This window comes from Phyllobates terribilis, unplaced genomic scaffold (assembly GCF_046119375.1).
Source record: "Phyllobates terribilis strain yellow unplaced genomic scaffold, ASM4611937v1 Scaffold_11__3_contigs__length_659146591, whole genome shotgun sequence".
Classification (NCBI taxonomy): Eukaryota; Metazoa; Chordata; class Amphibia; order Anura; family Dendrobatidae; genus Phyllobates; species Phyllobates terribilis.
In genome coordinates this window covers 414,027,034-414,051,481 of record NW_027362771.1, presented here as the reverse complement: position 1 = coordinate 414,051,481, position 24,448 = coordinate 414,027,034, and the positions used below count along the sequence as shown (strand labels likewise).

At 46.1% G+C, this 24,448-nt stretch overlaps 1 protein-coding gene across 1 annotated transcript in view; it reads left to right on the top strand.

Moving 5' to 3' along the window:
* Positions 1-2,488: 2,488 nt before the first annotated feature.
* ATP8B4 (ATPase phospholipid transporting 8B4 (putative)) overlaps positions 2,489-24,448 on the top strand; it is a 336,358-nt gene continuing 314,398 nt past the window's right edge. Inside the window, 3 exon segments of the mRNA XM_073653088.1 lie at positions 2,489-2,732; positions 11,829-11,898; positions 22,501-22,568. Coding sequence (XP_073509189.1) covers positions 22,541-22,568 — 28 coding nt within the window. The 5' untranslated portion in view covers positions 2,489-2,732; positions 11,829-11,898; positions 22,501-22,540.

Below are 24,448 nucleotides of genomic sequence, written 5' to 3'. Positions count from 1 at the left end.
GGAGAAATAGATCCAGCTCACCAAACGTTCAAAATGTAAAATTTAAAAATTGTATTTTATATTAAAAAATCCATCTTGATAGTGTGAACAATCAAAAATCTATATCTGGAATTAGGGAAACATAGGATACAATGCTGGATACTGGTGTAAATTATATTTATACCAAGTTTAAGAACAAGTGCGGTTCGAAACCATATGGTATTCAGCATTGTATCCCATGTTTCCCTAATTCCAGATATGGATTTTTGATTGTTCACACTATCAAGATGGATTTTTTTAATATATATATAAAAAAATAAAATTTTTTGAATTTTAGATTTTAGACATTTGCTGAGCTGGACCTAATTCTCCTAGCCCTTATTACATAATCTCTTTTCTATTCTGTGGCATATTATTTGGATTGGCATCCAGCTATTCAAGTTTAGCTTGTTATAAATCTGAAGTTTCAGACTTGTAGCCAAAAAGTAACTTTCACACTCCAGGATCACATATATATTGAATTTCCAAATAGAGATTAGCCACTACATTTACAGTATGTGGCCTATAGGTATCCATTGATATCCATAGAGTGGGGCATATACAGTATATCTATACTTCGGTTTATAAATTATAGTCTCTTCATCGTGGTTCACATGACACTATAAGTCACTATGGTGTGTCATCTACCTATAACAGGTCCACTGGTGGACATAGACAGAAGAAGGCCCCTGTGCAAGAACAGTATATGGGCACTTTCCAGACCAATTGCTCATCATGTTTTGGGGGTGGAAATGGGCCCACATCCCACTTGGGCCCCTGTGTAGCTACACAGGTGTTGCACCAATGATATGTCTGCCCCTGAACAGGTCTGCCTACTACTTATCAAATTTATAACAGATATTGTAAGAAATATGAACTACAACATCGGTCACTAACATCATTAATGACACCCTCATGCTTGAGCCCACGTAAAATTTTGGAGATAACCACCTCTTGTTCTTGCGGCTGTGCACAGCACTTGAGTCCTGGTTTTCAATATAACCAAGAGTTTTTATGTTCTCCCCATGTCTGTGTGAGCTTCCTTCCTCCCGGTACTCAGTTTTTCTCCCATTTACAGGTTCTGTATGTGCACATGACATCAAAAGAATGAACATATGCGTTTCTATGTAAAAACACCCCGCTGCTCATATGTTCAGGCTTTTGAGCGTTTTTTAATCACTTCATGTTTCAAAAGATGGCTAATGTCTAAAAGAAGTGAGGTGGCCATTCTTCAGGCAGTTTACAATACAAGTCAATGGAAATCCTCAAAAGGTGCCTGGAAGATACCAGAGCATCTTTCCCAGCGTTTTCTCTTCAGAAACCGCTAGTGGTTTCTTCATTGTTGAATGGAGAAAAACTGCCACTACAAAAGACAACCCAAAAATGAATAAAAAAGGCTTTAAAAAGCTGGCGGTTAAAAACAAAGTACAAGTGCTCAGTGAATGACCAAAGAGACACAAAAAAATTATGATTCATGAAAAGAAAAATGCCGATGTGTCCTGATGCGGATTTGTCCCTCTGTAAAAGATGTTGTGCGCACATTATGTAATGAAAATGTACCGAAAGTGATTTGGAAAATTGATTTTTAGTTTATTTATTTGTTAATAATTATATAATTATTGGGGTTCTTTTATAGAATGAACAGCAGAGGGATTTGTGTAGAATACATTTAGGGTTACATATAAGATATTTTCTTGGGAAATTATATAATCTCTTATGTGTAACAGATAGCATACAGTGAATCACTGTTAGCATATAAACACATGGAGGACTAAGGGCGCAGTCAGATGGCCGTATAAATGGGAACAAGATTGTAACGCAGTGCACGGACTGGCTGGAAGCTCTGTAGCAATACATGATGCTGTCACGCTTGGGTCTGGAGAGCCACCAGACTATTTTGATATCGCCATAATCATGCTGACCTGGAGAATCCTATTTCTTGGTCATTTTTACTGCACTGTGAGCTCCGTCAAAACAAGCTCCACAAAGCTATGGTGGAATTGTGTTTTTCTTATTTTTTTATCCCCAATTTCACTGCAGTTGCATTTATTTCTAATATTGTCCAATGCAATTATTCCATTTAAAATGAATGGTGACTAAAACTAGTCTGCAAAAAAACAAACCTCAAATGGCTGCAGCTGAGGAAAAATAAAAGTTATGGCTCTTGGGGGGAGGAAAGGAAAAAAGCAAAAAGGCAAAATCTGAAAATTTTAATTCCTATGATTGTAATGGTAGTTTCAAAGCTAAATAGAAATATTCATATTTACAAACAACTGAATTTGACGCTAAACCAAATGCAAGTAACAGCACTGAGTGATACTGTTGTATCTGTATGTCACAGAGGGGTCTACTCTACTTTTATAGAGGACTGTCAGTTCTTATTGGCTAGAATTAGTCACATGGGACAACTGAAAGGTCCTTCACGTAAGAAGTGTGACCTGAATGAAAGAGCCTTTTCTGCTTTAAAATGATGATTGGCTACAACGCGTCACATGGTCCGGGAAGGCAAGGTCCTTTAGATGAAACCTAGAAACGGACCTGAAATAAAGGTCCTTCTTCTGCTTTACATGACTATAATTGGACACACGGAGAAGAGGTCATGGTGTGCGAGCCTGGAGTAGGGTACGTGCCGCAGTAAGCTCACTGGCTAATGACGTAGAACGATAACATGGAAGTGATGGTAGAGAATGATTATGTGGGTACCGTGCGCGGAGGTGAGTAACGGAATTGTGATGGCAGGAATGTTGCTAATAAAGTTCATCGAAACTGACGCGCTATTGAGCCAAACATCCCCCGGCGTGCTGGCAGTTAGTCCCGTGAGGAGGATTCCGTGTGTGATGTGTGGGGTCAGCAGTGTCCTGCTGTCAGGCTCCATCTCTGCCCGGATACCCCAGTGTATGGCGGTAGTGCACTGGTCAGTTCTGTCAGTGCGGGAGAGGGGGACGGCTGAGCACTATGTGCAATGGATGGGGACTGGCAGGTTTCTTAAAGGGGTTGTCCAGAAATGCACTTTTTATATTCTAAAGACAGGCACTTATTGAAAACAATAAACAAACTAATGCTACCCCTCCCAGGTCCAGCACCACTATTACATCCACCACTGAGATCTCCTCTACCCACTACTGATCATCCTCCGCCTCTCCTCCTCCATCTCTCCTCCATCCTCCACCTCTCCTCCTCCTCCATCTTTCCTCCTCCTCCTCCACCCTCCGCCTTTCCTCCTCCTCCACCACCCTCCGCCTCTCCTCCTCCACCACCCTCTGCCTCTCCTCCACCACCCTCTGCCTCTCCTCCACCACCCTCTGCCTCACCTCCACCACCCTCTGCCTCACCTCCTCCACCCTCTGCCTCTCCTCCTCCACCCTCTGCCTCTCCTCCTCCACCCTCTGCCTCTCCTCCTCCACCCTCTGCCTCTCCTCCTCCACCCTCTGCCTCTCCTCCTCCACCCTCTGCCTCTCCTCCTCCACCCTCTGCCTCTCCTCCTCCACCCTCTGCCTCTCCTCCACCCTCTGCCTCTCCTCCACCCTCTGCCTCTCCTCCTCCTCCACCCTCTGCCTCCTCCTCCTCCACCCTCTGCCTCCTCCTCCTCCACCCTCTGCCTCCTCCTCCACCACCCTCCGCCTCTCCTCCTCCACCACCCTCTGCCTCTCCTCCTCCACCCTCTGCCTTTCCTCCTCCACCCCCTGCCTCTCCTCCTCCACCCCCTGCCTCTCCTCCTCCACTCCCTGCCTCTCCTCCACTCCCTGCCTCTCCTCCACTCCCTGCCTCTCCTCCACCCTTTGCCTCTCCTCCTCCACCCTTTGCCTCTCCTCCTCCACCCTTTGCCTCTCCTCCTCCACCCTTTGCCTCTCCTCCTTCACCCTTTGCCTCTCCTCCTCCACCCTTTGCCTCTCCTCCTCCACCCTTTGCCTCTCTTCCATCCTCTGCCTCTCCTCTACCCACTACCTATCCTCCGCCTCTCCTCCGCCACCCACCACTTGTCCTCCATCCTCCGTCTCTCCTCCTCCATCCTCCGCCTCTCCTCCATCCTCCGCCTCTCCTCCATCCTCCGCCTCTCCTCCATCCTCCGCCTCTCCTCCATCCTCTGCCTCTCCTCCATCCTCTGCCTCTCCTCCATCCTCTGCCTCTCCTCCATCCTCTGCCTCTCCTCCATCCTCTGCCTCTCCTCCATCCTCTGCCTCTCCTCCATCCTCTGCCTCTCCTCCATCCTCTGCCTCTCCTCCATCCTCTGCCTCTCCTCCATCCTCTGCCTCTCCTCCGCCACCCACCACTTGTCCTCCATCCTCTGCCTCTCCTCCACCCTCTGCCTCCTCCTCTACCCTCTGCCTCCTCCTCTACCCTCTGCCTCTCCTCCTCCTCTACCCTCTGCCTCTCCTCCATCCTCTGCCTCTCCTCCATCCTCTGCCTCTCCTCCACCCTCTGCCTCCTCCTCTACCCTCTGCCTCTCCTCCTCCACCACCCTCCGCTTCTCCTCCTCCACCACCCTCCGCCTCTCCTCCTCCACCACCCTTCGCCTCTCCTCCTCCACCACCCTCCGCCTCTCCTCCTCCACCACCCTCCGCCTCTCCTCCTCCACCACCCTCTGCCTTTCCTCCTCCACCCCCTGCCTCTCCTCCTCCACCCCCTGCCTCTCCTCCTCCACCCCCTGCCTCTCCTCCTCCACCCTTTGCCTCTCCTCCTCCACCCTTTGCCTCTCCTCCTCCACCCTTTGCCTCTCCTCCTCCACCCTTTGCCTCTCCTCCTCCACCCTTTGCCTCTCCTCCTCCACCCTTTGCCTCTCCTCCTCCACCCTTTGCCTCTCCTCCTCCACCCTTTGCCTCTCCTCCTCCACCCTTTGCCTCTCCTCCTCCACCCTTTGCCTCTCCTCCTCCACCCTTTGCCTCTCCTCCTCCACCCTCTGCCTCTCCTCCACCCTCTGCCTCTCCTCCACCCTCTGCCTCTCCTCCACCCTCTGCCTCTCCTCCATCCTCTGCCTCTCCTCCATCCTCTGCCTCTCCTCCATCCTCTGCCTCTCCTCCATCCTCTGCCTCTCTTCCATCCTCTGCCTCTCTTCCATCCTTTGCCTCTCTTCCATCCTCTGCCTCTCTTCCATCCTCTGCCTCTCTTCCATCCTCTGCCTCTCTTCCATCCTCTGCCTCTCTTCCATCCTCTGCCTCTCCTCCATCCTCTGCCTCTCCTCCATCCTCTGCCTCTCCTCCATCCTCTGCCTCTCCTCCTCCACCCTCTGCCTCTCCTCCTCCACCCCCTGCCTCTCCTCCACCCCCTGCCTCTCCTCCACCCTCTGCCTCTCCTCCATCCTCTGCCTCTCCTCCATCCTCTGCCTCTCCTCCATCCTCTGCCTCTCCTCCACCCACTACCTATCCTCCGCCTCTCCTCCGCCACCCACCACTTGTCCTCCATCCTCCGTCTCTCCTCCTCCATCCTCTGCCTCTCTTCCATCCTCTGCCTCTCTTCCATCCTCTGCCTCTCTTCCATCCTCTGCCTCTCTTCCATCCTCTGCCTCTCTTCCATCCTCTGCCTCTCCTCCATCCTCTGCCTCTCCTCCATCCTCTGCCTCTCCTCCATCCTCTGCCTCTCCTCCACCCTCTGCCTCCTCCTCTACCCTCTGCCTCTCCTCCTCCACCACCCTCCGCTTCTCCTCCTCCTCCACCACCCTCCGCCTCTCCTCCTCCACCACCCTCCGCCTCTCCTCCTCCACCACCCTCCGCCTCTCCTCCTCCACCACCCTCCGCCTCTCCTCCTCCACCACCCTCTGCCTCTCCTCCTCCACCCTCTGCCTCTCCTCCATCCTCTGCCTCTCCTCCACCACCCACCACTTGTCCTCCATCCTCCGTCTCTCCTCCTCCATCCTCTGCCTCTCCTCCATCCTCTGCCTCTCCTCCATCCTCTGCCTCTCCTCCATCCTCTGCCTCTCCTCCATCCTCTGCCTCTCCTCCATCCTCTGCCTCTCCTCCATCCTCTGCCTCTCCTCCATCCTCTGCCTCTCCTCCATCCTCTGCCTCTCCTCCATCCTCCGCCTCCCACCACTTGTCCTCCATCCTCTGCCTCTCCTCCATCCTCTGCCTGTCCTCCACCCACTACCTATCCTCCGCCTCCCCTCCGCCACCCACCACTTGTCCTCCATCCTCCGTCTCTCCTCCTCCATCCTCCGCCTCTCCTCCACCCACTGTCGGTCCTCCACCGCCACTCTTTCATCCCCAGCCATTCTTCTACCTCCTACTGATCATCCACTGTTGCTTCTCCATCCACTTCTGCTCCATCCACTGCTCTTCCATCACTCCTCCTTATCTATCCACTGCCACTTCTCCACCCACTATTGATGCCCCATTCACAGCTGCTCCTCCATCCACCGGCACTCTGCCATTGACTACTGATTCTTCATCCTACGCCACTCTTTTCCACTGACTACTGATCCTTCATCCACCACTACTCCTCTGTCCACCGCTACCCCATTTTTTTGCAACTCCTCCATCCACTACTGATCCTCCATCCACTTCTGCTCTTTCTACCACTGATTCTCCATCCACCGCCACTCCACCATCCACTACTGATTGTCCATCCACCATTGCTTGTCCATCCAACAACTTCATCCAGCTCTGCTCCTCCATGCGTTGTTCTCCATCCACAACTCATCCATTACTCCTCCTCCATCCACTGCTGCTCCTGCACTATTGCCTCTTCACCCACCGCAGAACAACTACAATGCACATCACCACTGCAGCCAGTCTTTTAGCTCAGCGGCTCATGCCGTCTACATGCATACATGAAACTTTTCGGCAGAATTATCAAGGCGTATTAGATTTGATGATCTGCAATGCCATACCACCCTTCGGCCATTCAGTACCATCTGTCAGTGTGATACTAATGCCGTCAGTGTGAGTTTAGGGAAAGAACAGGACCACAGGCCTGCTCTGAGAGACCACAGTTTGCATTTTTTATTTTGGTTTGTCATGTCGCTTTGCTGTGAGTTTTATACTCCCTGGTCAGACAAATTAGATTTTCGGTCACTTGCTGTCCATGTGGAAAACAGACAACACAAGGACCCAATGTCAGCCTATGTGCTGGTTCATATCGGCTATTTTACACAAAAACTTCATGTGAAAAAAATTGCAGCAAGCTCTAGTCTGGTCAGACAGTACATGGAGCTAGTCAGGCCCACAATTTGTGGATGTGACCTGTCATTACATTGGCCATCCGAACGAAGCCTTATAAAGATTACATTTTTAGTTTAGTGATTGATGAATTGATGAACTGAAACTGGACTAGTTACACCCAAAGTTTACACCATAGACGCTGTAAGATTTTGGGTGGAGGTTTTGGGGGGCATTCCTACTGAGTGGTAGGGTAGGGTTGTGAAATCTTTACATATTTTACTACACTGTTTACATTGATATTGTAACGTAATGTAGGTGAATGGGGTCGTATTATAAGTCGCAAAAAGTCAGGCCTTTGGATGCAATGCATCCCCATACACCTGATATAGCAGCGGCACACAACCTGTATCAAAGCCAGAATTTCCATCTAGACCAGGGGTCTCAAACACGCGGGCCGCATGCGGCCCCTCCGGCTGCTTCATACGGCCCACAGACACCATAGACCCCGATCGCAGCCTGGTTCAGGAGCTGCCGACATCAGCGCTGTAGTGCAGTGTATTGCCGCGCAGAAACCGGCTCACTGCACAGCAATATCAATGCCAGCCGCCGGCCTAACAGAGGCCAGCAGCTGATATCTGCGTCCCAGCGCAGCGGTGTATGACGTCACTGCCATGCGCAGATGTCAGCTGCTGGCCTCTGATAGGCCGGCAGCTTGCATTGGTATTGCTGTGCAAAGAGCCGGTCTCTGCGCGGCAATACACTGCACTACAGCGCTGATGTCGGCGGCTTCTGGACCGGGCCGCGATTGTCAAGGGGTCTGTGGTGCCTGCATGCTGCATGTGCAGAAGGATGCCGAGGGAACGGAGGACAGGTGAGAAGAATCTTTTTTTTTCTCTGTTATGTGCACTATGGGCACCTGGATGGGAACATATGGGCACCTGGATGGGGACATTCCTACAATATGGGGACCTGGATGGGGGACATTACGACAAGATGAGGACCAGCATGGGGCATTACTACAAGATGAGCACCAGGATGGGCGCATTACCACAAGATGAGCACCAGGATGGGCGCATTACCACAAGATGAGCACCAGGATGGGCGTATTACCACAAGATGAGCACCAGGATGGGCGCATTACCACAAGATGAGCACCAGGATGGACGTATTACCACAAGATGAGCACTAGGATGGGCGTATTACCACAAGATGAGCACCAAGATGGGCGTGTTACCACAAGATGAGCACCAGGATGGGCGCATTACTACAAGATGAGCACCAAGATGGGCTCATTACCACAGGATGAGCACCAGGATGGGCGTGTTACCACAGGATGAGCACCAGGATGGGCGCATTACTACAAGATGAGCACCAGGATGGGCGTATTACCACAAGATGAGCACCAGGATGGGCGTATTACCACAGGATGAGCACCAGGATGGGCGCATTACTACAAGATGAGCACCAGGATGGGCGCATTACTACAAGATGAGCACCAGGATGGGCGCATTACCACAAGATGAGCACCAGGATGGGCGCATTACCACAAGATGAGCACCAGGATGGGCGCATTACCACAAGATGAGCACCAGGATGGGCGCATTACCACAAGATGAGCACCAGGATGGGCGTATTACCACAAGATGAGCACCAGGATGGGCGCATTACCACAAGATGAGCACCAGGATGGGCGCATTACCACAAGATGAGCACCAGGATGGGCGTATTACCACAAGATGAGCACCAGGATGGGACCATTACCACAAGATGAGCACCAGGATGGGCGCATTACCACAAGATGAGCACCAGGATGGGCGCATTACCACAAGATGAGCACCAGGATGGGCGCATTACCACAAGATGAGCACCAGGATGGGCGCATTACCACAAGATGAGCACCAGGATGGGCGTATTACCACAAGATGAGCACGAGGATGGGCGTATTACCACAAGATGAGCACGAGGATGGGCGCATTACCACAAGATGAGCACGAGGATGGGCGCATTACCACAAGATGAGCACGAGGATGGGCGCATTACCACAAGATGAGCACCAGGATGGGCGCATTACCACAAGATGAGCACCAGGTCAAAAGGTGTATAGAAAAAAAATGGTATCACTAAAAATGTCACTTTGTCCTGCAAAGAATGCGGTCCCCCAAATTAAATTTTTTTCCGTGTGCGGCCCATATACCCAGCTGAGTTTGAGACCCCTGATCTAGACCCAACTTTATTCTTACCTCACTTCCAGCCCCCAGATGTGCAGTGTTAATTCAATGAAATGTCATGCTTTGCAGTTCTCATTATGTTTATCAGAGTTTTTAGCCTCTTAACCAGACTGTAACATCTAGTTACAAAAGAACCAAATCAAGAGAGCCACAAAAGAGCACCGCACACTATCAGGATTCTCCAGTGCTGCCAATGAGAGCGGGCGGCCACGTGACTGCAAGTATGCGATCTGTATACTTAAGGCCATATTCCTACTAGACGTGCTCGGCCTTGCTCAATACAAGCGAATTAAGCGGAGCAGAGCACGTCTAGTCGGAATGAGGCTGGAAGTATACAGATCTCATATTTGTGGTCACGCCATTGCTCTCACCGGCAATACTGAAGAATCTTGAAAGCATACGGTGCACACGCTGTGAGGATTCAGAAGTATGCAGTCATATAGAGCAGACCAGACAACCCCTTTAAACTGCGTTACTGCTATAATAGACTATGCTTAAAGGGTTTTTTTCATGAACAAAAGTTCATTTAAAATATTGTCTGTGTCTGACCGTGTACGGAGCATACCACATCTCCTGGACAGGGGAGGAAGCAAAAGAATATACAGACATAACATCAGGGGATCGCAGAGGATTCATTTTGTGAGGTAAAATATAGTTTAAAAACAGGGAGTGAAATGTTTTACCTCACAAAATGAATCCTCTGCTGTAATATCCGTATTGTCTTTTGCTCCCCCCCGCTGCCCAGGAGATGTGGTATGTTCCTTACATGGTCAGACACAGACAATATATAAAATGAACTTTTGTTCGTGGGAAAACCCCTTTAAATGAATTAAGGTACTAACCGCACAAATTGGTCACACATGGAATGCATGCATTGCCGTCACAGTAGGTTGCAGTCATGGCAAAAAGTCCAGCATGGTCCAAATGTTTTAAAACTTTTTAGGGTCACTAGACTTGACATAAATCCCATAAGGAAAATTTGAGACCTTATAACTTATTTGGTTCCCTGCAATTGGGCAAATCCTTCTGAACTGCTAAAGTGCCCCACATAAAATAATAAAAAAACAAACAAAAAACCCCAAAATCCGGTACTCATTTCCCATTCCGATGCCTCTTCTCCGATGTCAGCATTGTGCCTCCAGCCGGCCACGTGATATTAATATGTCATGTGACCACTGCAGTCAATCATTGGCTGCTTATTGGTTGCAGCCTTCCCTATTCTGTCAGCGTGGCTGGTCTGAAAGTAGAGTATATTTTTTTTAAATTTTCTTTTATTTGATGTGGGGCATTTTAGTGATTATTAAGGGGTTGTCCTGTAGTGGACCTTCTCTATGAAGTGTATGATTATATTACCATGATAAAGCTTTACCCATGGCTGCAGTCACACATGGGGCAGCCGCAGGTTTCCTGACCCAGGCATATATAAGGATGTCGAGTTTGGGTCAGGAGAATCGTGGCTGGCCCATATTGGCACCACAACACACAGATGTTTAGATCTGGCCCCATAAGCAGGTGTTTCCCAGATTCTTCTGCACATATAAACCTTTCTTGGTCACCATAACTCCCTTCTTAAATCATGAATTGCAGTATGGCCTAATTTAGACATCATTGCAGCTTTCTCAGGGTCCTGATCCTGTTAGCAAAGAGCTTGTGTAACCAGGGCTGTGGGTTGGAGTCGTGGAGTCGGTATAAAATGGACCGACTCTGACTCCTAAAACATATAATAAATTGGGTACAGTAGTTCAATGCAGTTTGTGGGGAATATTTTTTCATAAGAATTTGGGAAAGTTATGAAATGTCCTATAAATGTCTGTCCTATTCCTGATCTAAGGGTCTAGACTTTTAGCTGAGATGAATCTGTGCTACAGTAAATTTATCACTTAAACATGAGCCATGTATGAGGGAGTCGGTGTCATGGAAATTGAGGAGCCGGAGTTGGAGGTTTGGCTTACCGACTCCACAGCCCTGTGTGTAACGCAGGTGTACTTTCTCCTGCAAACAAGACCCCAGATGGGGTCTCCTGAGTAATTCTGGCAACATGTAGCTATGCACGCAATCTCACTGTTTTCCCTAGGAGGCACCATGGCAGGCGATCTTGTGACCATGGCAGAAAGTCATGCATGGTTGGATGATTGTCACAGTTGTAAGATTGCCAACGAACTTGCATCACTTTAATCCTTAAAACTTTAAAGCATTTTTGCAGCTTGTGAGACGAATAATCTGATATTTTTTCTCGTGGTAATATGTTTTTCTGCAGAATCGTCCTCTCACACATTAGACCAATCATTAAAATAAACTTCCTGGGTATGAAGTCCTAAATACATGTACTGAGATTTGTCCACATACTGTATCTCAATATGTGTATATAAAGTGATTGCCTAGATATACTCGATCTGTATATAATAGAACACGCAATGAGCCAAGATCATCCATCAGGTTTATAGATGCCACCAATATCAGTGTAGTTATGTTGTCTCTTGTGTTTCAGCTGCTGTGAACTTCCAGTTTCTTCCCTGGGACATTAAGAAGTAGGATCCACCTTCATGGAGATGTGTCAGGTATTATCACTATTAATGTTAGAATCGTAAATGAAATATTTAGTGCAGTTTTGTTTTGTTCAATATGTGCTTGTGCTGCTTTTGACATCATTATATTCCTTAAAGGGAATCAGGTTTTTTCCATATAATCTGAGAGTAGCATAATGTAGACAGAGACCCTGATTCCAGCAATGTGTCACTTATCGGGCTGCTTACTGTAATCTTGATAAAATCACCGTTTTATCAGCAGAAGAGTATCATTACAGGACTGGTAAACCTGCTGCCATGTAGTCCTTCATATTCATGAGCTCTGTATAACCCTGCCCCAACCACTGATTGTCAGCTTTCTGCCTATGCACAGTGTACACAGAAAGCTGCTAATCAGTGAGTGGCGTGGGCGGCTCAGCATTCAAAGAGCTAGCAAGCAGCCCAGTAAGTGACACATCTTTAGAATCAGGAACTCTGCTCCTACATCATGCTGCTTTCAGATGGGGTAAAAAAAAATACTGGTGACACATTCCTTTTAAAGTGAACCTTTCAAATAGATTTTGGATCTCTAAGAGAAGCATGTGAAAGAGATAGACGCTAAGTTGCATCATATAAACGTATATATGGTTTGAAGCATTTGAAAATAAGAATTCAGGCAGAACTCCTGAGACAGTGTCAGGGAAATATTAAGAAAATATTAACAATTTCTCCCAAACCCCTCTTCCCTCTCACCCCTCCCTTACCCACCATTTGTCACAAGAGAAGAGCTGACAATCTAAAGGGCGATCTCTCTAAAATGCGAGTGTAGCTTTCCTCTAACACAGACCTGTGACAATTTACATTTAGCTGAGGAAGCTTGATTCCCAGGACGTGTAAAGAAATTTAACAGAAGTCTGTAGCTGGGCCGTGCCTAAACGAAATATGGAATAACTAAAGCTCCATACGTCCGATAATAATGGGGCCCATATTTTTAGTGACAGGGTCAGCCAAGGAACAATATCCTTATTTTTTCGTAGCCGTACGCCCCTCCGGGGAGCTGTGGCGCAAAAGTAACAAAATGACAGACTGCAGCTATATCGTGTGTGGTCTTTGGAGAAAGGTAAAATCATAACGGAAAATATGATATCATTTTCGGGCCTCTACGATCAACCAACGATAAGTTATCACAAAAAACAGATATCTTAATAAAAATGTGAAGGCTGGAGTCCAGCCCACGTGATGTCAGCACAGGGGGTGTGTGGGCCGGTCTCCCCTTAGTCATAAAAGAATCCACGGAGGATGAATCAGTATTCACTGCCGGGAGTATTTATTTATTATAGCAAAGGATCCCGTTCGCGATAACGGTCTAATGAAGTGGAGTGTCTCCCCTCCAGCTATATTGAATCGTCTCTGCGATCGTATAGTAAGGTTCTTCTTTAATCCTTATTATTTTATGTAACTGCATATGTATTGTATTGTCTCCTTTTGTAAACTCTTTGTATATTTTTCATAACACTTCCTCCCTTTTGGATTAAATATAAAATGTAATAGCCCTGTTTCTTTTGCTCTGTAATCATTCCCTTCCCCGAAGCCATATACGCTACCAGAACGCAGGCATCCGACCAGGCCTGTATTATATTTCAAATCTGGACGGTGGTGGCAGTGAATAATAATAATTGGGCTATCGTGAAGCTGACAGTGACCGTACGGGGGTGTATACACATATTCCATGCTTTGGAATCCAGAGGTGTGACGCCATACGCTCACTGGTCTCTTGCCGATACCTAAGTAGTGATTAGTCGGGATCGTGTGCTCTCGAATCCCTGACAAAATCCTGCCAGAGTGACGGCAGCGGTGAGATATTGTGTGATCTCCCCGGTGTCGTCCCTGTGGAACCCTGACAGACAGTGAGAATCCTGATTACTTCATCCACATCTATGGATTATCAGCCTTCTCTAGATCACCCTCCAATACAGGGATCGCTGTCATCTCTGTGTGTACAGAGTGAGCCGGACTCTCTCTCTCTGAGGACGAGGAGTCCATTCAGGATTATCTTTGCATTTACTTCTCCACATATAAACCCTTAGATCCCAATAGCTCAGCTTCTCCTTCTATCATATCCTGATGGTAAACATCAATATCTGCTGTGGAAGATGAACAGAGTAGTGGGGTGCAAAATGGGAACAGTGTGGTCAGAGACACTGACCCAGAGGTTTGTCACAAACATAACTTCTCCTGTTCTTTATTGTTGGTGTGCAAAATAAATTCGAAGCCTTTACATGCAGGCACAAATTACAGATTAACCCCTACTCAGCTGAGCACTAACTAGACTTTAGCTTCCCTGACTATACATGGGGTTTACTACCAACCACCCGTAAAGGAAACAAAGTGGACGTCTTTCCTCACACCAATGGAACCAGCTGTAGATTAGCAATCCTAATTCACATAGTCCCTTGGACAGACACAATGGGCCCGATGTATCTAAGCTTTCACCACAGAATTCTGGCGTAAAAGCTTTGAAAATTCACAAAATTTAAGCGCATCTCGGAGTTGCGACCTTTTGGCATTCTCACCCCCGTTGCTCCCAGTTTCGTCAGAATGGATGGAGCTGGGGTGGGAGTATGGTGACCGCCACTCGTCAGATTCAAATTCACTACCCCACAAATCTTACTCCAGCGGTCTGGAGTAGGATTTGTGGAGGACACACCTGATTGCGTATACCTCTTTACTTACGGGAGCATTTGACTGCAGCATTTCCCCCTCATCAACGGCAGTATTGATGAATCTGGCCCATTACGTCCATTGATTGTTCCTCTCCAACTCAAGTGCACTCACTGTTCATCTTTCTATACCCAGTAATAAATAAACCCAACTCCTTGATACACTTGAGGGCTAGAGCGAAAACCAGGGTAGGAAGGGAAGGTCAGGCAGGAAAGCCAGAGTTAATAAAGTCCTTAGCAAACTGTATTTTGCTAGGTAGATCAAGCTTTCCTGGATTCCTTATGCCTCACCCAGCTTTCCTGGATGAGATATATACATGAGGGAGCATAGTATGCATATGAGAGGAATCTTTGGGGCGAAAACAGCAATCCCCGAACACTTGTCCTATCACTATTTCACACACTTTAAAGGAAATCTGTCACCAGGTTTTTGCCAGCTAATTTGAGATCAGCATAATGTAGACACTGAAACCCTGATTTCAGTGATGTGTCACTTACTGGACTGCTTGCTGTAGTTTTGATAAAAATCACTTTTTATCAGCAAGATGTTATCACCAGAGGACTAATAAGCCTGCCACCCCATAGCCCTCCATATTCATGAGCTCTGCATAACTTTGACCCTCCACAGATTTGCAGCTTTCTGCCTGTGCAGTGTACACAGAAAGCTGCCAATCGGTGGTGTGAGCGGGATTATACAGAGCTCAGCATTCTGAGAACTCGAAGATCTGCTGCAGAGAAAATCATCAAAAATCATCAATTTATCAACACCGCAGCAAGCAGCCCAGTATGTGATATATTGCTGGATTCAGGATCTTTGCCTCTACACCATTCTGCTCTCAGATGCAGTAGCAAAAACCTGGTGACTGATTCCCTTTAAAAGTTTGTTATTGACAGAATCCATACTAAAATAAGGAGCATAGCCGGGTCTGGGCTATGGATTTAGTTGATGCGAAAGGCGGTTAATTAAGATGCTGTGGATAAATTGTTTGCATTAAACGTCAGTGTATTAGTTTATATTGCTTCTAGCTATCGTCCACATTTGAATTCTTATCTTTAGGGATTGGGGTAAATTGTTAGGCAGTGTTTAGTGCCAAAGATATGCCACTTATCATAAGTGAGATTTATTACTATTCTCATGTGTGTTCGTGAGAGCCAAAATGTTTTACAGCCTGATGAAGAACGTATTCCTCTATAAAAGAAGCAGTAGTAGAAAAAGAAAAGCAAGAGAATGAATTGAAGCATTATTTCTCCTTCCCCCATGACAGCACCACGGAGAGAGGGGACCTTTCAAGGACAGGAAACCTACAGATAAAAAGGGAAGTACCTCTCTCCTGCATCAGTTGGTTTCCTGTCCTTGACGGGGAACCTGCAGTCGGCGTACCTGAAAGAAGGAAAAGGCATACCTGAGAGTGCCGGAAGAAAGAAGACGTCTTGGGATTCCAGGCCTGGCCAGACCGATCCAGGCAGCGGGGGTCCCTGCCTCTGCTGGCGTGGTGTGCTGAATTGCCTCCGCTGGGGTCAGTGGACCTGTAGGGTGTGCGGGGAGACGCAGCGGCGGCAAGAAGACCAAACGGAGCAGCATCAGAAGAGTTGCTGAAGGGGCGCTGCCTCTCCTGGGGTTTAAAAACTACTAAGGAGCACTAGAGAGATGTTTCAGTTGGGCTCTGGTGGTCCCCTACAGCTATGAGCGAGCAGGAGCACTTGGAGGTGCAGACCCTGCACCCACAGCCACAGCAGCAGCAACGGCAACGGCAGCAACATCAACAACAGAAGAAGTGACAGACGGAATGACAGGAGGACCCTTCCCATCTTCACAGTCGTGGCGTCAGTGGAAGTGGGCATTCTGGCAAGTCTTCCCAGCACAGCAAGGACTCCAGTTTGGCGTCGACCTCTAGAGGAAATCCATCTATAGAAATGGTTCCTCCTCCTACCCCAGGACCCCTTCTTTCGTCAGACTGGTAAATGATCTTCATGAAAGTTCACTTTGTAATTAGGGTCCCCCCTTTTTCTTCTCTTGTGCAGGGAAGAAAAAGTGCGAGACCAAGCATAGGACCTGTGCGCTTTGCACTGAAGAGTTACCTACTACATGGGAGAAAAGACTCTGCAGCTCTTACATAGAGCAGTCAATTTGTGAGGAAACTCTAAAATTTGCTTCTGAGTTTAGGTCCATAATAAAGACACAGGTAGAAAATACCTTTAGATCACTTCAGGGTACAGAGAAAAAACAAAAACGTATCCTCTGAATCCAGGTCTAGCAGTCCAGAAGAGTAAGAGGGAGATTCAGATATGTCCAATTCATTAGCATCTTCATCGTCATCTGGGAATAGAGGTGGACGTAGCTGTTTTCTATTAGAGGAGACAGACAATCTCATTAAAGCCGTTAGGTCCACGATGGGGCTGGTAGACCCTTGCTCAAAATGGTCGGTCCAAGACATATTGTTTAGTTGACTGAAACAGAAAAAAAGGAGATCTTTCCCTCTTAATGAAAAAATCCAATCTTTCATTAGGAGGGAGTGGAAAAGGCCAGAGAAAAAGGGCCTCTTATCCCCAAAAAGGAAGTATCTCTCTGACGACCCTGTATGTTCCTTTTGGGAAAAAGCGCCAAAACTAGACGTAGCCATAGCCAAAGCGTCCAAAAAATTTTTCTTTCCATTTGAGGACATGGTGGTATTGAAAGATCCCATGGCTAAAAAAGCTGACACATTCCTGAAGGGTTCATGTGAGGCCGCCGGGGGGATCTAAAACCTGCTGTATCGGCCACTTGTACGGCCAGGTCCCTAATGGTTTGGTTGGACCAGTTAAGAGACACAGTTTAGAGAAAAAACATCTAGAGATAGGGTGTTAGACTCCATCCCGGTAATGAAGGGAGCGGCTGCGTTTTTGGCTGACCTACTTTGGATGATCTACTGGACAAAGCCGGGGATAATAAAAAGCGCTTCCCCGTCCGCTCTACTTCCTCATATAGAAAGTCCTTTCGGAGCAGGAAATTTATTTGAAGGAAACCACCTAGGAACCAAGATAAGTGGGAGGATAGAAGAAGGAAAAACAAAGCGTTAATGTTCAACAGACGCCCCAATGATAACAGGAAACCTTCCCAATGAGGGTTTTCCCCAGGTAGGGGGAAGGTTATCTCTTTTTCTCCCTGCGTGGGAAAAAAATATCCAACAGCTCTTGGGTATTAGACCTAATAAAGCTAGGTCTGAAATTTCAGTTCCACTCAGTACCCAAGACAAATTTCTGAGTGACTCCCCAGCGATCCTCAAGCGAAGAACATCTAGCCTTAGAACAGGAGATCCTAGGCCTAGTAGGGAAGTCAGTCCTACAGGAGGTTCCTTCCCGGGAAAAAGGCGAAGGATTCTACTCCACACTGTTTCTAAGGAAAAAAACGGATGGGTCGTTCATGACAATCATAAACCTAAGAAAGCTAAGCATATTGTTGAAGACCCAGACCTTCAAAATGGAAACAACAAAGACATCTGTAAAAATGTTGTTTCCGGACTGTTTCATGACTGAACCTAAAGGATGCTTATTATCATGTCCCCATCCACAAAGACTATCATAAATTTCCTCTTAGAGTAGCAATCTCGATAGGAGGGGTAGTCAAACATTGTCAGTACACGGCTCTCCCATTCGGTCTGGCCATAGCTCCAGGGGTGTTCACCAAGCTAATTGCGGAAGTAATGGCACACTTGAGGGAACAAGATATTCTGATTGTCCCGTACCTGGACGATTTCCTGATAATAGGCAATTCCTTCCAACATTGCAAAAATCAGCTAGGGAAGGTCATGAATTTCTTGACAGACTTAGGCTGGCTTTTAAATCTGAAGAAATCAAAAATCGAGCCAAATCAAATGCAGGTATATCTGGGTATCATATTAGATTCAAAGAATCACGAGTTTCTCCTCCCGAAAAAGGAGAAAATTCTGAAAATTGTAGCTCAAATAACTCGGACAATGGCCCACCCCTCTATGACCCTGCGTAAAGCTATGTCCATACTGGGTTCCCTGACCACTTGTATTCCGTCGGTCCAATGGGCCCTGTTGCACACCAGGGATCTGCAATGGGAAATTTTAAAAGCTAAAATTTCTCTAGGAGGTCTTTTAGCAAGGTCAGCTAACCTTGTTGCCAAAAACCATACTTTCTCTAGGCTGGTGGATGAAAGTAGACAATTTAACTCGAGGTATTCCGTGGGCAATTACAATCTCTCAGATACTGACCACGGACGCAAGCCCCAGGGGTTGTGGGGCTCACTTGAATGACAAAGTTGTACAGGGAGTATGGTCAGAGGACCTAAGGTTCGTATCCTCGAATATGAAGGAGCTTCTAGCGGTAAAGTTTGCCCTTGAAGCATTCCTAGACACTCTTCAGGGTCACCACTTAAGAGTTTTCTCAGACAACCGGGTGGTGGTAGCATACTTGAATTACCAGGCAGGTACCTGGTCCCATCCTCTGATGGAAGTAACAAGATCTCAAATTCCAGATAGCCGAGGACAATCTGGGGTCTCAGCTCTACAGATAAAAGGGACAGAAAATCGCAGAGCAGACTTTTTGAGCTGAACTCAGCTGAGACAGGGCGAGTGGGAACTGAAACAGTCCATATTCTGTCAGATTACAGAAATGTGGGGACATCCTACCAGGAAGGTAGACTCATTCTGTTCAATAGATCCCAAAGGGAACCCGATAGCGTTAGATACCTTCATGTTTCCATGGAACCACACCCTAGCCTATGCTTTTCCTCCAATTGCCTTGATTCCGGCGGTTCAGAAGAAAATCAGGGAGGACAAGGGAAGAGTAATCCTAATCGCCCCCTTCTGGCCGAAGTGGATGTGGTTTTCTTGGCTGAGGGTGATGTCCATTTCCGACCCCTGGGTTCTCCCGGAAATTCCAGATCTTCTTTCCCAGGGGCTGTTTTTTCATCCTCAAGTAACAAACCTGCACATGACAGCCTGGAATTTGAAAGGGCTCTTCTAAAGAATAGAGGGTTTTCTCCAAATTTTATTTCCACATAGGAAACCCATCACCACAAAACTTTATGGGAAAACCTGGAGAAAGTTCCTTTCCGCTTCAGGTTCTGTATTGGAAGGAAGGGTTCCATGAACAGCCATATTAGAGTTCCTGCAAAGGGGGTTGGAGCAGCACCTTGAAGGTCCAGGTCGCAGCATTAGGGGCACTATACAATTGCGATCTGGCCGGGAATTGGTGGATATCTAGATTCATCAAAGCTTCAGCTAGATCTAGGCCCATCCCTAGTCCCTAGCCCATCCCCAGTCAGAATCTGCCTCCTTGGCATTTAAACTTGGTACTTACAGCTTTGACTAAACCTCCTTTCGAACTCTTAGACGATATATCGCTAAAAGTCCTATCCCTCAAGACATCTATTTTGGTGGCACATCAGCACCCAGAGTGAGTGACATCCAGGCCTTATCTGCAGCACCCCCCTTTACTCAGATCTTGGAGGATAGCGACGTTTTCAGACCCGACCCGGCTTACTTGCGAAAAGTAGCATCACGATTCCACAGATCCCAGGCGGTCACCCTTCCATCCTTTTGCCCCGACCCCAGGAATAGGGGGGAAAGAGACTTGCACATTAGAAGTCAGGAGATGTCTAATCCAATACCTAGCTGCCACACAGGAGTGTAGGAAGGATAGGTCTCTCTTTGTGTGCTTCCAGGGACCGAGGAAAGGTTTAAAAGCTTCCAAAGGCATGTTGGCAAGATGAATAAGAGACTCCATATCTCTAGCCTCTAGCATACTCGTCAAGTGAGGAAGCTGCTCCAGAGAGATTGAAGGCTCACTCGACAGGGCAGTGGCAGCCTCCTGGGCGGAAAAAGCCGGCGTCTCTATAGAACAGATATGTAGAGCTGCGACATGGTCATCCCCCTCTACCTTTTTTAAGCATTATCGGCTACACTTAGCTTCTTCCTCAGACCTCACTTTTGGTAGAAGGGTTCTGGAAGCGGTGGTCCCTCCCAAATGATTAATTTCTCTGCAATTCTCTCCGTGGTGCTGTTATGGGGGAAGGAGAAAGACTTAGTTACTTACTGGTAACGGGATCTCTCAGAACCCATGACAGCACTCTTATATTCCCTCCCTTCAAGCGTGGGTGTGCACACTTATTTTGATATTTTGTGATTTATGCATAGTCACAAGGTGTTCCTGTTAAGAGTTATAATGATGATATATATTTTTTTGTTAACCTGGTGGTCCTCCCGTGCTCTGTAAACAGCTGATGCGGGGGAGAGGTACCGCCCTTTTTATCTGTAGGTTTCCTGTCCTTGAATGGCAGATCCCCTCTCTCCGTGGTGCTGTTATGGGCTCTGAGAAATCCCGTTACCGGTAAGTAACTACGCCTTTTTTTGTTAAACTTTTTGTGCATTTAAACTTTTTTTCCCTCAATTTTAACATTGCACAATAATCAACACACGGCATAGTACATTTGCCAATTTTAAAGACTGAGCTCTCTCTCTGCCAAAACTTGAGCCAGGTTAAGTTATATTAAATGAAGCCGTTGTTTTGGTAATGCAGAAGTAATATTGGGGGTTATGCACACTGGCGTTTTTTTTTTTGTCATGTGTCTTTTTGCGCATATTTCTGGCGTTTCATGAAGCGCTTCTTAAACATTTTTTGGGAGGTCTCTTTTGGGACTGTTTGTGGGTGCTGCTTTTTTTAAGCAATGAATAAAACGTGAGCTTTTCTTTTAAAGCAGAAATGCTCTAAAACACGGCCTGGGCATCATTTTAGCATTCTAATTGACTTGTATGGAGCATCTTCCAAGCTGAAAACGCCTGAAGAATGATTTGCTCACACCTCCTGGCATTTTTGGGAACCTGAAGACACTCAAAAACCTAAATGTACGAATAGCAAGTAGTTTTTTCATAGACCTGGATATGTTCATTCTTTTGAGTGTTTTCTGAGCACTTTTTCGGAGTGGTTCTGCTCCATATCTGTATGAAAGAAATGTTGTGTGAACATACCCTCACTCCAAGACACACACAAATTCTCCATGTAATTTTGTAGTTTGTAAAAAATTCAGTGAAAAGAAAAGGTGTTTATACATGGAGTCTATTCCCTGTAACACCTGTCGGTGCCTCCATGTATTATTCATGTGCTCGCTGTCACTTACACTGCTTGGCCTGATGACCATCTTGTAGTTTGCCTTAAACTCTCATTTATTTTTTATGCCCTACATTACTTTGAATACCTTCTCGTAATTCCCATATTGGTAAGCTAAATTTCGGTTTCCCACAATGAGTCATTTCTAAAGGTAGGTACATTACGAGCAAAGACACAGGAAGCTCTTCTGCTATTTCTTATGCATCCTTGGCTGGTTACGCTCAGTTGAGAACTATAACCGCACAGTCAGGATGGTGGAACCAGACATATGATGAAGTGTCAGGGTGACCAAATCCATGTTAAATTTCAGCTTCCTTTGTGGTCACATTGGTTAAACTGCAAGCCAAGTGGTTGTATCAGTTATACAGACACTTGTGGTTTTGTAGCAAGTGAAGAAATGAGCTTTGCTTAGATGATGATGTGAGCAATACCTATAGTGTGGCTGTGCCATGTCCTCCTGACTGCCATTTGTCAGGGAGCAGCTGCCTGTGATTGCGGACACCGCACCATACCAGGCTCTGGCACATAGACTGGTAATCTTTCCTTGTAAGTGGCATTCTTTGTAGTTTTCTCCTTCTTCAGGGGCATTTCTTACAGATACTTTGAACTTTTCATCACACAGGTTTATGCATGCTCCAAATCATATGACCTCTTTATGGCAGTAAGGTTAACAAAATAGGAAGTGCAGATCAATACATCGATTTCTGTGTGTATGTTATGTTGTACACCAAAATTTCTCAGCTTTTTCCTGTGTTTTGTGCTCTTATTGTCGCAGTGCTGTGTATCTAAGACTTTATTATTGTACATTTCTATTATCTTTCAGGTTGGACCGTAGCTCTGTGGGGAGTTGACCAGATTCTACTATGATTTGTAATAAGAAGAAAATGCTTGGTAGGTAACTTTTTTTTTTTACCTTTAAAATCTTTTATGTATTTACATTTTGCCAGTTAAACCGTTCGGAGAACGTCACACCAAGCTGTGTGCAAAATTTAGGATAATTTCTTCTAAATTGGCCAACAGTGGAAGTTAATCCTTATCTCATGTTATTCAATGTTTTTTTTGAGGTGTAAAACATTAATAGTCTATAAGGTATCAATTCTTGATTGGGTAAAGTCCATTCTCTTGAAAGTTAACCCATCAGCAGAACGATGGTGCCGCTACGTTTGCTCGTAGTCGTTACACAAGCAGAGTGACTCTTCCGCATTGGTGGCTGTGCGCGGTGCTGCTGCTGAGCACCAGAACAGAAAATACCCTTAAAAGAAGTGCAATAAACTGATTGTTCTACCATTTAGTGTTTAGGGAAGACCTGTCTCCACTCCTGACATGCCTGTAGTATGAAATACTTTATTCTTTAGCAAATAATTCCAGAGCGTCTTTCATGATTACTCTGCGTTGTACCGATACAATGTTATTCCTTCTAGATATTTATGGATGAATTGACAACCAGGTGTCATCTTTCCTCTTTTTAAAGGGTTGTTACACTGTCAGGACTAATATAATATATTTAGGAAAAATTACAGAGGTCCAGTCCAAGGCAGAGTTGTAAGAAAAGATTCTAATGAGCTTCTTCAACAATACAAAAGGTGGAAAAAGTGACAAATCCATAAGATTATAATGAAATCATAGCATTTTGATTATATCTTCTGAGTTAATTTTCATGTCTCTAGACTAAAACCTGATAATTTCTACATACTGGTAGCAGGTAATCTGAAAGATCAGTTTGACATGGTTGTAATGCAACTGTATTTTAGGGTCAGTTTTTTTTATTGAAACACTCAGACCCATTCTGGGTCTAAAGAACTGAACTTTAATAATAGAATGGTATTTAACAGCGGTCGACACCTTTTTGAAATATATTTTTTTAATTGTTAACTTTTCAATTTGGAAAAAAATTAAATGTCTTTTTAAATAGTGTTGATTAAAATGTTTCTACCATTTAGTTGCATTAGAGTCTGTGTAAGGTTGGGTGCACACTGCTTTTCCCAAAGTATATTGTAATATTGCTATAGGCGTCCATTCACCAGACGGTGGCCAAAAGTGTGTTTTTTCTCTTGCATACTATTTGTTTGACTGTAAAGCAAAGCGCCGCAGAATGCAGGTCGCACACGACTCTGTTGCCATAGACTTCACTGCAAATCACACGCGACCGTAGCTTGTGTGCAATTTGCATTTTATTTTTATAGAAAAATCACAGCTCTAAAATAGTCTCATGACAGCAAGTCGCACAGATGTTTTCGGTTGCATTACTTGTATGAGAATTGCTGTGACGCGACAGGTGTCGTCATGTAACCCCAGTGGGAGAAATATGGGTGGCACCTGTGTGCTGTCAATTTTCTCACAGATCATTGATTCTAATTTATATATCCTAGAAAGTAATTTCTACAATATTTTCACAGATGCTTAGAGACTAGTGATGAGTGAGCACTAAAATGCTCGGGTACTCGTTTCTCGGGTCGAGCAAATTGGAATGCTCGAGTGCTCGGTCCAAGTAACGAGTACAATGTAAGTCTATGGGAAACTCGAGCATTTTTCTTGCGGCTCTTCCCCCGGCAGTCTGCAAAGGGCCTAAAAATTGCCCAAATCGATGGGAACAGTGCTCAATGACATGGGAACAGCATGGGGAAGACCCCTGGAAGCATCTCTGACTCCCAGATCACTGCTGTCAGCAACATTATCAGAGGTATTACGCCACTTTTACGGACTCGCCATAAAACATACAAAAACGAAACCAAAATGGATTTTCCTGAGAAAAATGTTAAAGAACGTCCTTT